At 56.4% G+C, this 10651-nt stretch overlaps 1 protein-coding gene and 1 pseudogene across 3 annotated transcripts in view; both read right to left on the bottom strand.

The window, feature by feature from the left end:
• Positions 1 to 5681: 5681 nt before the first annotated feature.
• LOC108583230 lies at positions 5682 to 7721 on the bottom strand (annotated as a pseudogene). The gene has a single exon (XR_001897593.2). The product of XR_001897593.2 is annotated as an uncharacterized LOC108583230 (transcript).
• MLLT1 (MLLT1 super elongation complex subunit) overlaps positions 5684 to 10651 on the bottom strand; it is a 75001-nt gene continuing 70033 nt past the window's right edge. For both annotated transcript variants that reach the window (XM_003914748.5, XM_009193290.3), the window contains 4 exons: positions 9228 to 9327; positions 9011 to 9082; positions 8644 to 8715; positions 5684 to 8475 (listed from right to left, as the gene is read on the bottom strand). In XM_003914748.5, coding sequence (XP_003914797.1) covers positions 8347 to 8475; positions 8644 to 8715; positions 9011 to 9082; positions 9228 to 9327 — 373 coding nt within the window. In that variant the 3' untranslated portion in view covers positions 5684 to 8346. The remainder of the gene's footprint in view (positions 8476 to 8643; positions 8716 to 9010; positions 9083 to 9227; positions 9328 to 10651) is intronic.

Below are 10651 nucleotides of genomic sequence, written 5' to 3'. Positions count from 1 at the left end.
ATTTCTCAATCTCCGGGCCGTTGTCCTCAGGGGCCGGATCATTCTTTGTGGTGGAGAATGTCCTGTGAGTATCTCGTCTCCATCAAAGCCAGTGGCGTTTCATTCCCGGAGCTATGACAACCCCTAATGTCTCCAAGTATTACCAAAAGTCCCCAGAGGAACCGAATCGCCCCCTGGCTGAGAGCCCCAGTTCTAGATGCATGTGTGGTTGCTTGTCATGGGGGGGATGCGTTATTTTATCAGAGAAAACAACAACAACAACAACAAACAAAACAAAAAAAAAAACCAGAAGAAACAGGACAAGTGAGGTGGTTGTAATCCCAGTGCTTTGGGAGGCCAAGGCGAGTGGATCGCCTGAACCCAGGAGTACAAGACCAGCCTGGGTGACATAGTGAGATCCCGTCTCTATAAAAAATTAAAAATTAAAAAATTACCCAGGTGTGGTGGTGTACACCTGTAGTCCCAGCTACTTAGGGGACTGAGGCGGGAGGATGGCTGGGGCTGGGGGAGGTCGAGGCTGCAGTGAGCCATGATTGCGCTATTGCATTCCAGCCTGGGCAAGAGAGCAAGATGTTGTTTCAGAAAAAAAGAAAAAAAAGAAGAAGAAAGAAGAAACAGGCAACAGAGAAAAGGGAGCCAAAGGTTCTCAGCCTGAGGCTCCTGGGCAGGTGGGAGGGGATGGCTGAGCCTCCTAGTGCCTCACAAGGACCTCCTCCCCTAGCTGGGCCTGGAGTGCTTCCACGGCGTGGGGATCATGGGTCTCAACTCAGAAGAGTGGGTCATCACCAGTATTGGTGCCATCATGGCAGGGTAAAGGGCACATGGCCTCTCCCCGGAGCGTTTTGGGGGCAGGAACCCACCAGCCCACCTTCTATGGGGTCCCGAGGAAGAGTCCTCAGGACAGGGAGCTGACAAGGGCTCCCACTTGAGTCTATGCTTAGTGGGATTTTTCAACGGCCCAGTCCTGTGCATGCCCAGCTCACCCTTCCAGACATTCTCCACCTAGTGAACTCATATACATCCTGTGAAGCCCCACTCTCATATCCCCTCTCCTAGAAAGCCCTCCCCACTTCTCAAGGCTCTCCAGCACTGAGCCCTCTCTCCGCCCATCCAGGACACTGGGGAACCCCTTGAGAGCAAGGTCCAAGCCTGGACTGTCCCTGAATTCCACCTCCCAACAGGGTATGTTGTGTCAGGTGCTGGGGACTCCCAGGAACCTTGCACTCACCCAGCAGCGAGTAGCTGGGATTACAGGAATGCGCCACCACACCCGGCTAATTTTTTTGCCTTTTTAGTAGAGACAGGGTGTCACCATATCATCCAGGCTGGTCTCGAACTCCTGGCCTCAAGAGATCCACCTGCCTCGGCCTCCCAAACTGCTGGGATTACAGGCATGAGCCACCGCGCCTGGCTATCAATTTTAAATAATAATTAATATGCTAAGAGCTCTAATGGAAAAAGCGGACAGAACCTACAACGGGGGGTTCTCGTAAGCGGAGAGATGGAAACTCTAAGAAATCAAAAGGAAATGGTCATCAAAAACACTGACATAAAGCAAGCATGCTTCCAATGGGCTCGGCAGGGGACTGAAGCCGGCCGAGGAAATCATCAGTGAGCCTGAAGCCGGGTCAATAGAAACATCCCTCGCCGAAAATCTTAAGAGAAAAAAAGAGGCCAGGCACAGTGGCTCATGCCTATAGTCCCAGCACTTTAGGAGGCTGAGGTGGGAGGACTGCCTGAACCCAGACGCTCAAGGCCAGCCTGAGAAACTTAGCAAGACCCTGTCTCTATTTAAAGAAAAAAAAAAAAAAGAAAATTGAGAAGAAAAAAGAAAAGACAAAAACACAACGAAATGGACAAATGTAAAAGAACCGCGGGACAATACAAAAACCGTAACATACACATAATGAGAGTTGGTTACAGATCTGAGGCTGAGGCCGGCGGATCACCTGAGGTCAGGAGTTTGAGACCAGCCTGGCCAACATGGTGAAACCCTGTCTCTACCAAAAATACAAAAATAGCCAGGCATGGTGGCAGACACTTGTAATCCCAGCTACTTGGAAGGCTGGAGGCAAGAGAATCACTTGAACCTGGGAGGCGGAGGAGGCAGTGAGCCGAGCCGGCACGACTGCACTCCAGCCTGGGCAACAAGAGTGAAACTCCATGTCAAAAAAGAGAAAAAGGAAAAAAAAGAAAAAACATTGCTGAGAATTCTCCAGGAACTCACCAAGTGAAGTGCCAACAAGGAGACATTTAAAAAAAAAGTAAGGCCAGGTGCAGTGGCTTACTCCTGTCATCCCAGCACTTTGGGAGGCCAAGGTGGGAGGATCTCTTGAGCCCAGAAGTTCAACACCAGCCTGGGCAACATAGCGAGACCTCGTCTTTACAAAAATTAAAAAAAAAAAAAAAATTAACTGGGCCTGATGGCATGTCCTTGTGGCCCCGGCTACTCAGGAAGCCAAAGTGGGAGGATTCCTTGAGCCTGGGAGGGTGAGGCTCCAGTGGGCCGTGATAGCGCCACGCCACTCCGGCCTGGGTGACAGAGTAAGACCCCATCTAAAACAAAAACAAAAACAAATTAAAATTAAAATTAAAACTTCAGAACAACAGATAAAAATATTCTGAAACACAAGCTGATTCATTTATATGAAGAAAAAAGCATCCAAGAATATCTGGGGAAATTCTGAAGCAGAATTATAAAGGGAAACTACCACTACCAGACTTTTTTTTTTGAGACGGAGTTTCGCTCTTCTTGCCAGGCTGGAGTGCAATGGCGCGATCTGGGCTCAACGCAACCTCCACCTCCTGGGTTCAAGCGATTCTCCTACCTCAGCCTCATGAGTAGCTGGGATTACAAGCATGCGCCACCACGCCCAGTAATTTTGTATTTTTAGTAGAGACAGGGTTTCTCCATGTTGGTCAGGCCAGTCTCGAACTCCCGACCTCAGGTGATCCACCCACCTCGGCCTCCCAAAGTGCTGGGATTACAGGCGTGAGCCACTGCATCCAGCCGCACTACCAGATATTAATTAGGTCACACAGTGGCAGACATGCAAAGGTGAGTACTGTGCATATGAGGGAAGCCAGGGAGAGACACAAATGTATGCAGGAATTGAAAAATACAACCAAAGATGGCATCTCAAATAAATGAAGGAAGGACAGGTTATTCAATAAATGGGGTGGATCGCCTTGCATAGCTATTGGGGAAATAGAGTTGGGGCCCTCCCTCATGGCTAAATAAATTCCAGATGCAACAAATTGAAATGTGAGAAAGAAAGAGGGAAGGGAGGCAGGAAAAGGGGGAAGAATTGAATTCTTAGGAGAAATCAAGGGAGAACCTAAAAGAAAAACATCCTAAACAATAACAGCCCAAAAGCCATTTCAAGGAAAACTTGATAACTTGATAATGGATCACTTGAGGTTACGAGTTCGAGACCAGCCTGGGTGAGAGTGAGACTCCATGTCAAAAAATAGTAATAATAAGTAAATAAATAAAAAAGAAAAAGAACGAGGCACGGTGGCTCACGCCTGTAATCCCAACACTTGGGAGGCCGAGGTGGGTGGATCATGAGGTCAGGAGTTCAAGACCAGCTAACCAAGATGGTGAAACCCCGTCTCTACCCAAAATACAAAAATTACCTGGGCGTGGTGGCAGCCGCCTGTAATCCCAGCTACTCGTGAGGCTGAGGCAGGAGAATGGATTGAACCTGGGAGGCGGAAGTTGTGGTCAGCTGAGCTCGCATCGCTACACTCCAGCCTGGGTGACAACGCGAGACTCCGTCTCAGAAAAATAAAAATAAATAAAAAAGAATCCTGGGCGAGTCGGCTTGCTGAGGCTGTTTCTTTTTCTGTAGACAGGGATGAAGCAGTGCCTGCCTCATGGAGTGCTTATGAAGAGTCCATGAGAGAACTCTTAGGGATTTTTTTTTTTTAGTTGAAGTTTCGCTCTTGTTGCCCAGGCTGGAGTGCAGTGGTGAGATCTTGGCTCACTGCAAGCTCTGCTTCCCAGGTTCAAGCGATTTTTCTGCCTCAGCCTCCCGAGCATCTGGGATTACAGGCGCCTGCCACCATGCCCAGCTAATTTTTTGTATTTTTAGTAGAGACAGGCTTCACCATGTTGGTCAGCCTGGTCTCAAACTCCTGACTTCAGGTGATCCACCCGCCTCAGCCTCCCAAAGTGCTGGGATTAGAGGTGGCTCGCCTTTTTTTTTTTTTTTTTTTTTTTTTGAGACAGGTTCTCTCCTGTCACCCAGGCTGGAGTACAGTGGTGCAATCTTGGCTCACCGCAACCTCTGCCTCCCGGGTTCAAGCAATTCTTGTGATTCAGCCTCCCAAGTAGCTGGGACTACAGGTATGCACCACGTCAGGCTAACTTTTGTAATTTTAGTAGAGACAGGATTTCGCCATGTTGCCCAGGCTGGTCTTGGACTCCCGGACTCAAATGATCCGCCCGCCTTGGCCTCCCAAAGTGCTGGGATTAGAGGTATGAGCCACCGTGCCTGGCCAGAAAGCCCTACCACATTTTTACACATCCGTAGTCCTTCCACTGCATCTTGGAGCGTCTGGGAACCCTGAAGGAACCACCATAGACCCTCTTTCACTCCATATTTCTACTTTAGGAGCTCAGACCCAAAACCATACCCCGAAGGCTCAAAAGAACCTTTCTCTGGTAAGGCACAGGGCAGGGAAAGCCACACTCTGATGCTGGGAATGGATTTTTTGGTTCCAGAGTAGAAAGGAGAAGACATGCTCCAGAGTCACCAGTGCTAAGCTCAGCCCGGCTGAGTCCCCAGCTGCTGCCTGCTGACAAAGGTGATCTCAGTCAGTGGCTGCCGCAGTGACTCTGCAATGTGGGCCGCTCAGGAATGGAACTCCTGCTCCTCTGGGTGGAGCTGGAGCTGGAGCACAGAGGACAGATCTGCTCAAATGTGGCCAGTGACAGCTTTGTCTCCTGGAGGTTCACTGAGCTCTGCCACACTGAGGCCAGAGAAAAACCCACCATAGGGAAACTGGGAGATGGCACGCTGGCTCCTGGGAAAAAATGTCTGCCTACCTTTTTCTTTCATCCATCCATCCATCCATCCACGCATCCATCCTTCTTTCCTTCCATCCACCCATTAATCCACCCATTGATCCATCCATCCATTCATCCTTCCATCCATCCTTCTATCCATCCACCCATCTGCCGTTCCTTCCTTCCCTCCCTCCTTCCTTTCCTCTCTCCTTCTTTCCTTCCTTTCTTTTCTCCTTCCTTCCTTCCTTCCATCCACCCATCAATCCATCCATCCTTCCATCCTTTCTTCCACCCACCCACCCATCTGTTCATCCGTGGTCCACCCAACCAATCATCCACTCATCCATCAAACCATCCGTCCATTCACCCATACACCTTATGAAACCAAGTTTTCTTCTCAACCCAAACCTTGCTGCCTGCTTCCAAGTAGAGAGCACAGCATCAGAAGCAGGATGCGAGCCAAATTCTCTGCCCCCTTGAATTGCTGGTGGCGTTGCCTCCAGCCTTGTTCACACTCCCCGCCCCCACCAGGCTTGGTCCCAACCCTCCTTCCCCTTCTTGGTCACTGATCTGGGAGCACCGGGACAGGCAGTCGGGGCAGGGGGCCCCAGGCTACCTCGCACGCCTGACCACTGACTCGACACGAGGAACGCGGCAGATGCATGGGTCTGCTTTCCCATCTGACTTTATTTCACTTTTTTTTTCTATAAAACTCCTCCATAATTTCACAATTTAACAAAAGTTTAAAATCCAGGAAAGAAACAATCCTGTAACTCATTACAAACACGATTCTCCTTATTCCTTTTATCCAGGAGTTGGTCTCGGGCCGATGAGTGTCCTAGTTCCTAGTGAGACACATTCTTTGTAAAAACCCTTATGGGCAAGAAAGGTATTCGATACCATTTGCTTTCCGGCGTCGGTTTACATTTTTGTTCAGGAGAGAGCAAAACACAGAGATTTGCACTGGGGGCAGGCGGCTTAACACGAAACACGTGGCAATCACAAAGTGCCGGGCCCCTTCCTATGGAAGTGTCCCCAGAGCCCTCGTGGGCCCAGCTGCCGGGCAGCTGGGGTGGGGTGGGAGAGCAGCTGGGGATGCTGCTTTTGGAGCCCATGCTGCCCGGCACGTCCATCGGGTGGTCACGGAGCCAGCCCTGGGCCCAGAGCAGCTCTGGAGGACAACGTGAGGCCTTCCGGCCAGAGGAGGTAACTGAGAACTGGGTTGGTGCTTCCGGAGGCCTTGGAAACCGCAGGAAGGGCCAGACGCCACCGCTGAGAGCAGGCGGGGGAGCCCGGCCCTCCTCTGGCTGAGCGGAAGGCTGCTCGAGTCGCTGTGTGGATCCTGGGGGGGACTCTCGTGAAGGAGAAAGGCCAGCATCCTGGGCTGAGATTCCTGTCCGTGACCCCCAGCGGCCTCTGTGCATAGAGCACCCAGCAGCACAGGCCCCCGGTCAGCCCCCCTCAGGCCAGTTCCTTCAGTCCAATGTCTTAGTTTCCAGAGAAGAAAGGAAGCGCCCCACGGTGGAGTATTGTTGGCCGACCTGGGAAGGGGAGAGGGGGCACAGGGGCCTGCCCTCTTCCTGATACCTGAAGGCAGTGGGGCCGGGAGAGAAACAGAGCAGGTGGCGAGGAGTCCCGGAGGCTTCCTCGGAAGGTTCTCGGGCCCTTCCCCGAGAGTTCTGGGGAGTTTCCCCAGGACAGCTGGTTGGGGGCAGCCTTGGAGGCAGGGGTCCCCACCAAGGAGTGTTCAGGTCTGCTGACAGAATCAGAGCAGAGACAAGATTGGGGACCTCAGGGAGGGACAGATGGAGCCCCCCAAGTCTGAGCTCATAGGCTGGGGAGGAGGAGACATCTAGGTGGGTTCGAGAGGGCGCGAGTCCACCTCCAGGCCCTCAGCCCTCTTTTCCTCATAACTTGGTCAGGGCACAAGGACTTGAAAGGACTTGAAAGTCAGGGGCTTGGGAGGACTGGAGGCGCCTCGAGTCAAGGTCTGGGAAACGGAGGCTAACCAGGTAGGCCTCCAGCCCCTGGGACCCTCAGCCAAGGTGGGCTGGCTCCACAGGAGCGTCCTGGTCCTGGAAGAGTGGGCCGGGAAGGAGGACCGGCTTGGCCCGTGGAGAATCTCAGGCATACCAGGAGTGGGGCTGCAGGCACGGCACCAGCATGAATTGTGGCGGTGGAGGCCGGGGCGGGCCAGGCCACGACCAGAGAGAAAGGCAGCCTGGGAGGGCCAGCCCGGCCAACCCAGCGGGCCTGCCGACGGCCGAGCCCACGCTCAAGGGGCTGCCCGGAGTCCAATGCGCCTCAGAAAACTCCATAAACTATCCCGTCTTATTTGGCAAAAGCTCATATTTTTTTTTCAAAGTTTGAAGACTTGATGAATGAAAGAGAGGAAGAGGAGCCTATGGGAGGAGGCCGAGCCCCGGGGCGGCCGATGCGAGTCTGTCCCCGGAGACTGCTGGCGCTAGTCTGAGCAGAGCCCGAGAGCGGAGTGGGGGCTCCCCGGCGCCCTGAGGACTCACTGCCCTTTGTAGTGTTGGCTGGCCCCCCGGGAGCCCCGGCAGGAGGCGGCGGCATCCTTGGAACGGCAAAGGGAGAATTCCTCCATGCGTCTGGAGAGGGCCGGCTGCCGTGCCTGGCTCGGCCTCCAGCCCCACAACACCACCGCGCAGACATCTTAACCTACAAGCCCCACCGTACGCACCCCCCACCCACCCCACGTGCACTGCTGCCACAGAAACGCACATGGACACTGCTCTTAACCAGACAGTGCACACACATATATAATAGAGAGAACTATACAGCACGGACCCCAGCGCAGCGTGAGCCGGGGAGGAGCCGGCGCTAGGTCTACACGGAGGACGACGCAGACACACAGGCAGGGCCTTCTGAGGCCCAGGGTGGGCAGAGGGTGTGTTCTGAACCATTCAGGAGGCTGGAGACGCTCCCCAGCCTTCGGTCCGCTGCTCAGAAAGGCTGGGGCAGCCACGCCCTGCCGCACAGCCTGCCGAGGAGTGGGGCCTGGTCCCAAGGCTGGGCGAGGGGCCCCCCGGCCCTGTCTCTGCCCAGAGCTGCCTTCAACACCAGCCGCTCTCTGAGGGGAGCCCGAGGGGCGGCTCGCGGGTGGCCCAGCCTGGCCCCAGGGCTCCTGGCGATGGAGCAGGGAGAGTGGGCAGGGAGCCGCCGAGGAAAGTGCAGCGGGCCGTGCGGGCGAGGACAGGGCTGTCGCTAAGGCAGTGCTGCGGGCAGGCGAGACGGGAGAGGAGGGCAGGCGGGGCCCGGCTGCAGCCTCCCAGGACCCCGGTGGTGGGGGCCCGGCACGCGGCCCAGGGTCATGTGGCCACGGCCTCCAGATAGCTCTGCAGTTTGCGCACGGTGGTCTCGTCCAGGGAGAAGAGGTCGAAGTCGAAGGTGGTGTTGGTGACGTTGAAGTGGCCGGTCTCCTCGATCAGATTCACAATCTGTAAGGTGGTGGCAGGTGGCTTCAGGGGCAGGAGGCCAAGGGTGGGGTTGCCCTATTCCCCAAGAGAGGTATGGGGCTCCTGGGACAGCACTAGGGACCCCTGCAGCCCACACTCCTCACGGGCACCCAGACCTCAGCCAGGCAGGACCCTCGGGGGGGGCGATACCTGCTGCAGCACGTTGCGCTCCCGCAGCGCCATCAGCCTCCGGTGTAGCTCCACCAGCTCGTCCGTGTAGGCCTGGAGAGCGGGGCGGGTCTCAGCAGCGTGTAGGGGGCCCTGGGCCCTTCCTGCTCCCATGCCCAGCCCCACCCATGACCCAGTCCATCCCAGCACAGGACAGAGGTAGCCACATTCACCCCAAGGAAGGCCCAAGGCTGCAGGGGCAGTCCCTTAGCTCCAAGGCCGTGCCAGGAGGGGAGGAAGGACTGTCTCTGCTCCCGCCAAGGAACAGTCTGACTGTGGGGTGTTCGGGGGTTCTGGGGTCCTCCACTGGCTGCAACTCCCACCACCCGCCCCTCCTGAGCACCCCCACCTTGTCGTAGGTGCCCTTCTTGAGGATCTTCTCGGGCTTGCTGCAGGACTCAGGGCTCCTCCGGCCTGACACCTGCAGGGAAGCCAGGTCTCCGCTGAGCTGCGGCCCACACCAGCCCCAGCCCCGAAGGCCCCGCAAACCCTCCTAGGACAGCCAGGCCCAGGGCTAAGCCCGGCCTCCTGTGCACCCCCTGCCTGCCTGTGGGCTCCGGGCTCACCTTGCTGTTGGGTGGGGGTGGCTTCTGGGGGGGTGGGGGCTCGCGGCTGGGCAGGGAGGAGTCAGCGCTGTTGTCACTCTCGCTGTCGCTGAAGCTCAACCTGAACCGACACACAGAGGTGCATCAGGCCCCTGCCGCCCCCACCACCCCCCCCCCGCCCCCAGGCTCAAGCCCCTGTCCCCGCACAGAGTTGGCGCCTGAGCCCACACACTCCCGACAGCTCCATTCAGCTCTGGGCAGGAACCTCAACTTAAAAAAAAAATACTGTGTGTGTGGCCACCAAAAGGAAAGAACCCCAAGAAAACCAGGCCACCCAGAGGCCCTTTGGGGGCTGCCCGAGCCGGCCCGGGATACCCGGGGCACAAAGTCCCCCAGCCAAATGGGGCTTGCTGGGCTGTGGTCCTCTGACTTGGTTCTGTGGCTTTAACAAGGGGAGGAGGAGCTGCCTGCTGAAAAACCCCGGGCTTCTCCCAGCACTGCCCTGGGGCTTCCATGGCCGCCTGCCCCTCTGATGCTCCCGCGGCGGCCCGCCCCTCTGATGCTCCCGCGGCCGCCTGCCCCTCTGATGCTCCCGCGGCCGCCTGACCAGCTGATGCTCCCGCGGCCGCCCGCCCCTCTGATGCTCCCGCGGCCACCTGACCCTGGTGTGCTCTGGACGGCAGGCCTCCATCAGCTACATCGGCCCCCTGACCCTAGAGGGTGTGGTCCTAAACACGAGTATCTGGTGGTGGGGAGAGGCCCAAGCTCTCAACCTCCCCTACCCTGGGAAGCTCTGCCTCAGTTTCGCCATCTGTGAAAGGAGGCCGCCATGACCACACACACAGCCTGGGCCCATTTTTCTCTCACTGTGCGTGCCTGGGGTCCCGCTCTGCCAGGGATATTTTGGGCTTGATGCAGTGAGAGGGGCCCCTGACAACTATCACTTCATAACACATTTAGAACACAGCAAACCCCAGGCCTCCCGGCGAACAAGGTGAAAGAAGCGCCTCGAGCACACTGGACTCCCCGCTGGGCAGCACAGTCATTGCCCCCGTTCCTGGCCTGCTCCTGCCCCGGCGCAGGCTCCGTCCATCTCTTAAACTTGCCCCTCAGTGGCCTCAGGCTGGGGCCACTCTCTGCAGCTGCCTCCCGACTCTGGCGGCTCCAGGTCTGGCTCACGTTGCCCAGGCGACGCCCCTGCCTGCGCTCCCGCCGGCCTCTGCCGCGCATCCCACAGGTGACTGGGATGACGGCTGGGAACTGCTGCAGACTGGGCTTCCCAGGCAGCAGACCAGGGTGTGCGGAAGCTCCGATGGTGCGGCCTGTGCGCTCCCTGCCCCAACAACGCGGGGACAAGGCCGGCAAGCCCTCACCCAGGGCCCACACAAACACACAAACATTCCAGGAGGAATCAAAAGACACCGCGCGTGAGGCTCGGTCCCTGT

This window comes from Papio anubis, chromosome 20, assembly GCF_008728515.1.
Source record: "Papio anubis isolate 15944 chromosome 20, Panubis1.0, whole genome shotgun sequence".
Taxonomy (NCBI): domain Eukaryota; kingdom Metazoa; phylum Chordata; class Mammalia; order Primates; family Cercopithecidae; genus Papio; species Papio anubis.
Note: the sequence above shows the minus strand (reverse complement) of the source record. Positions and strands in the feature narration are given on the sequence as shown.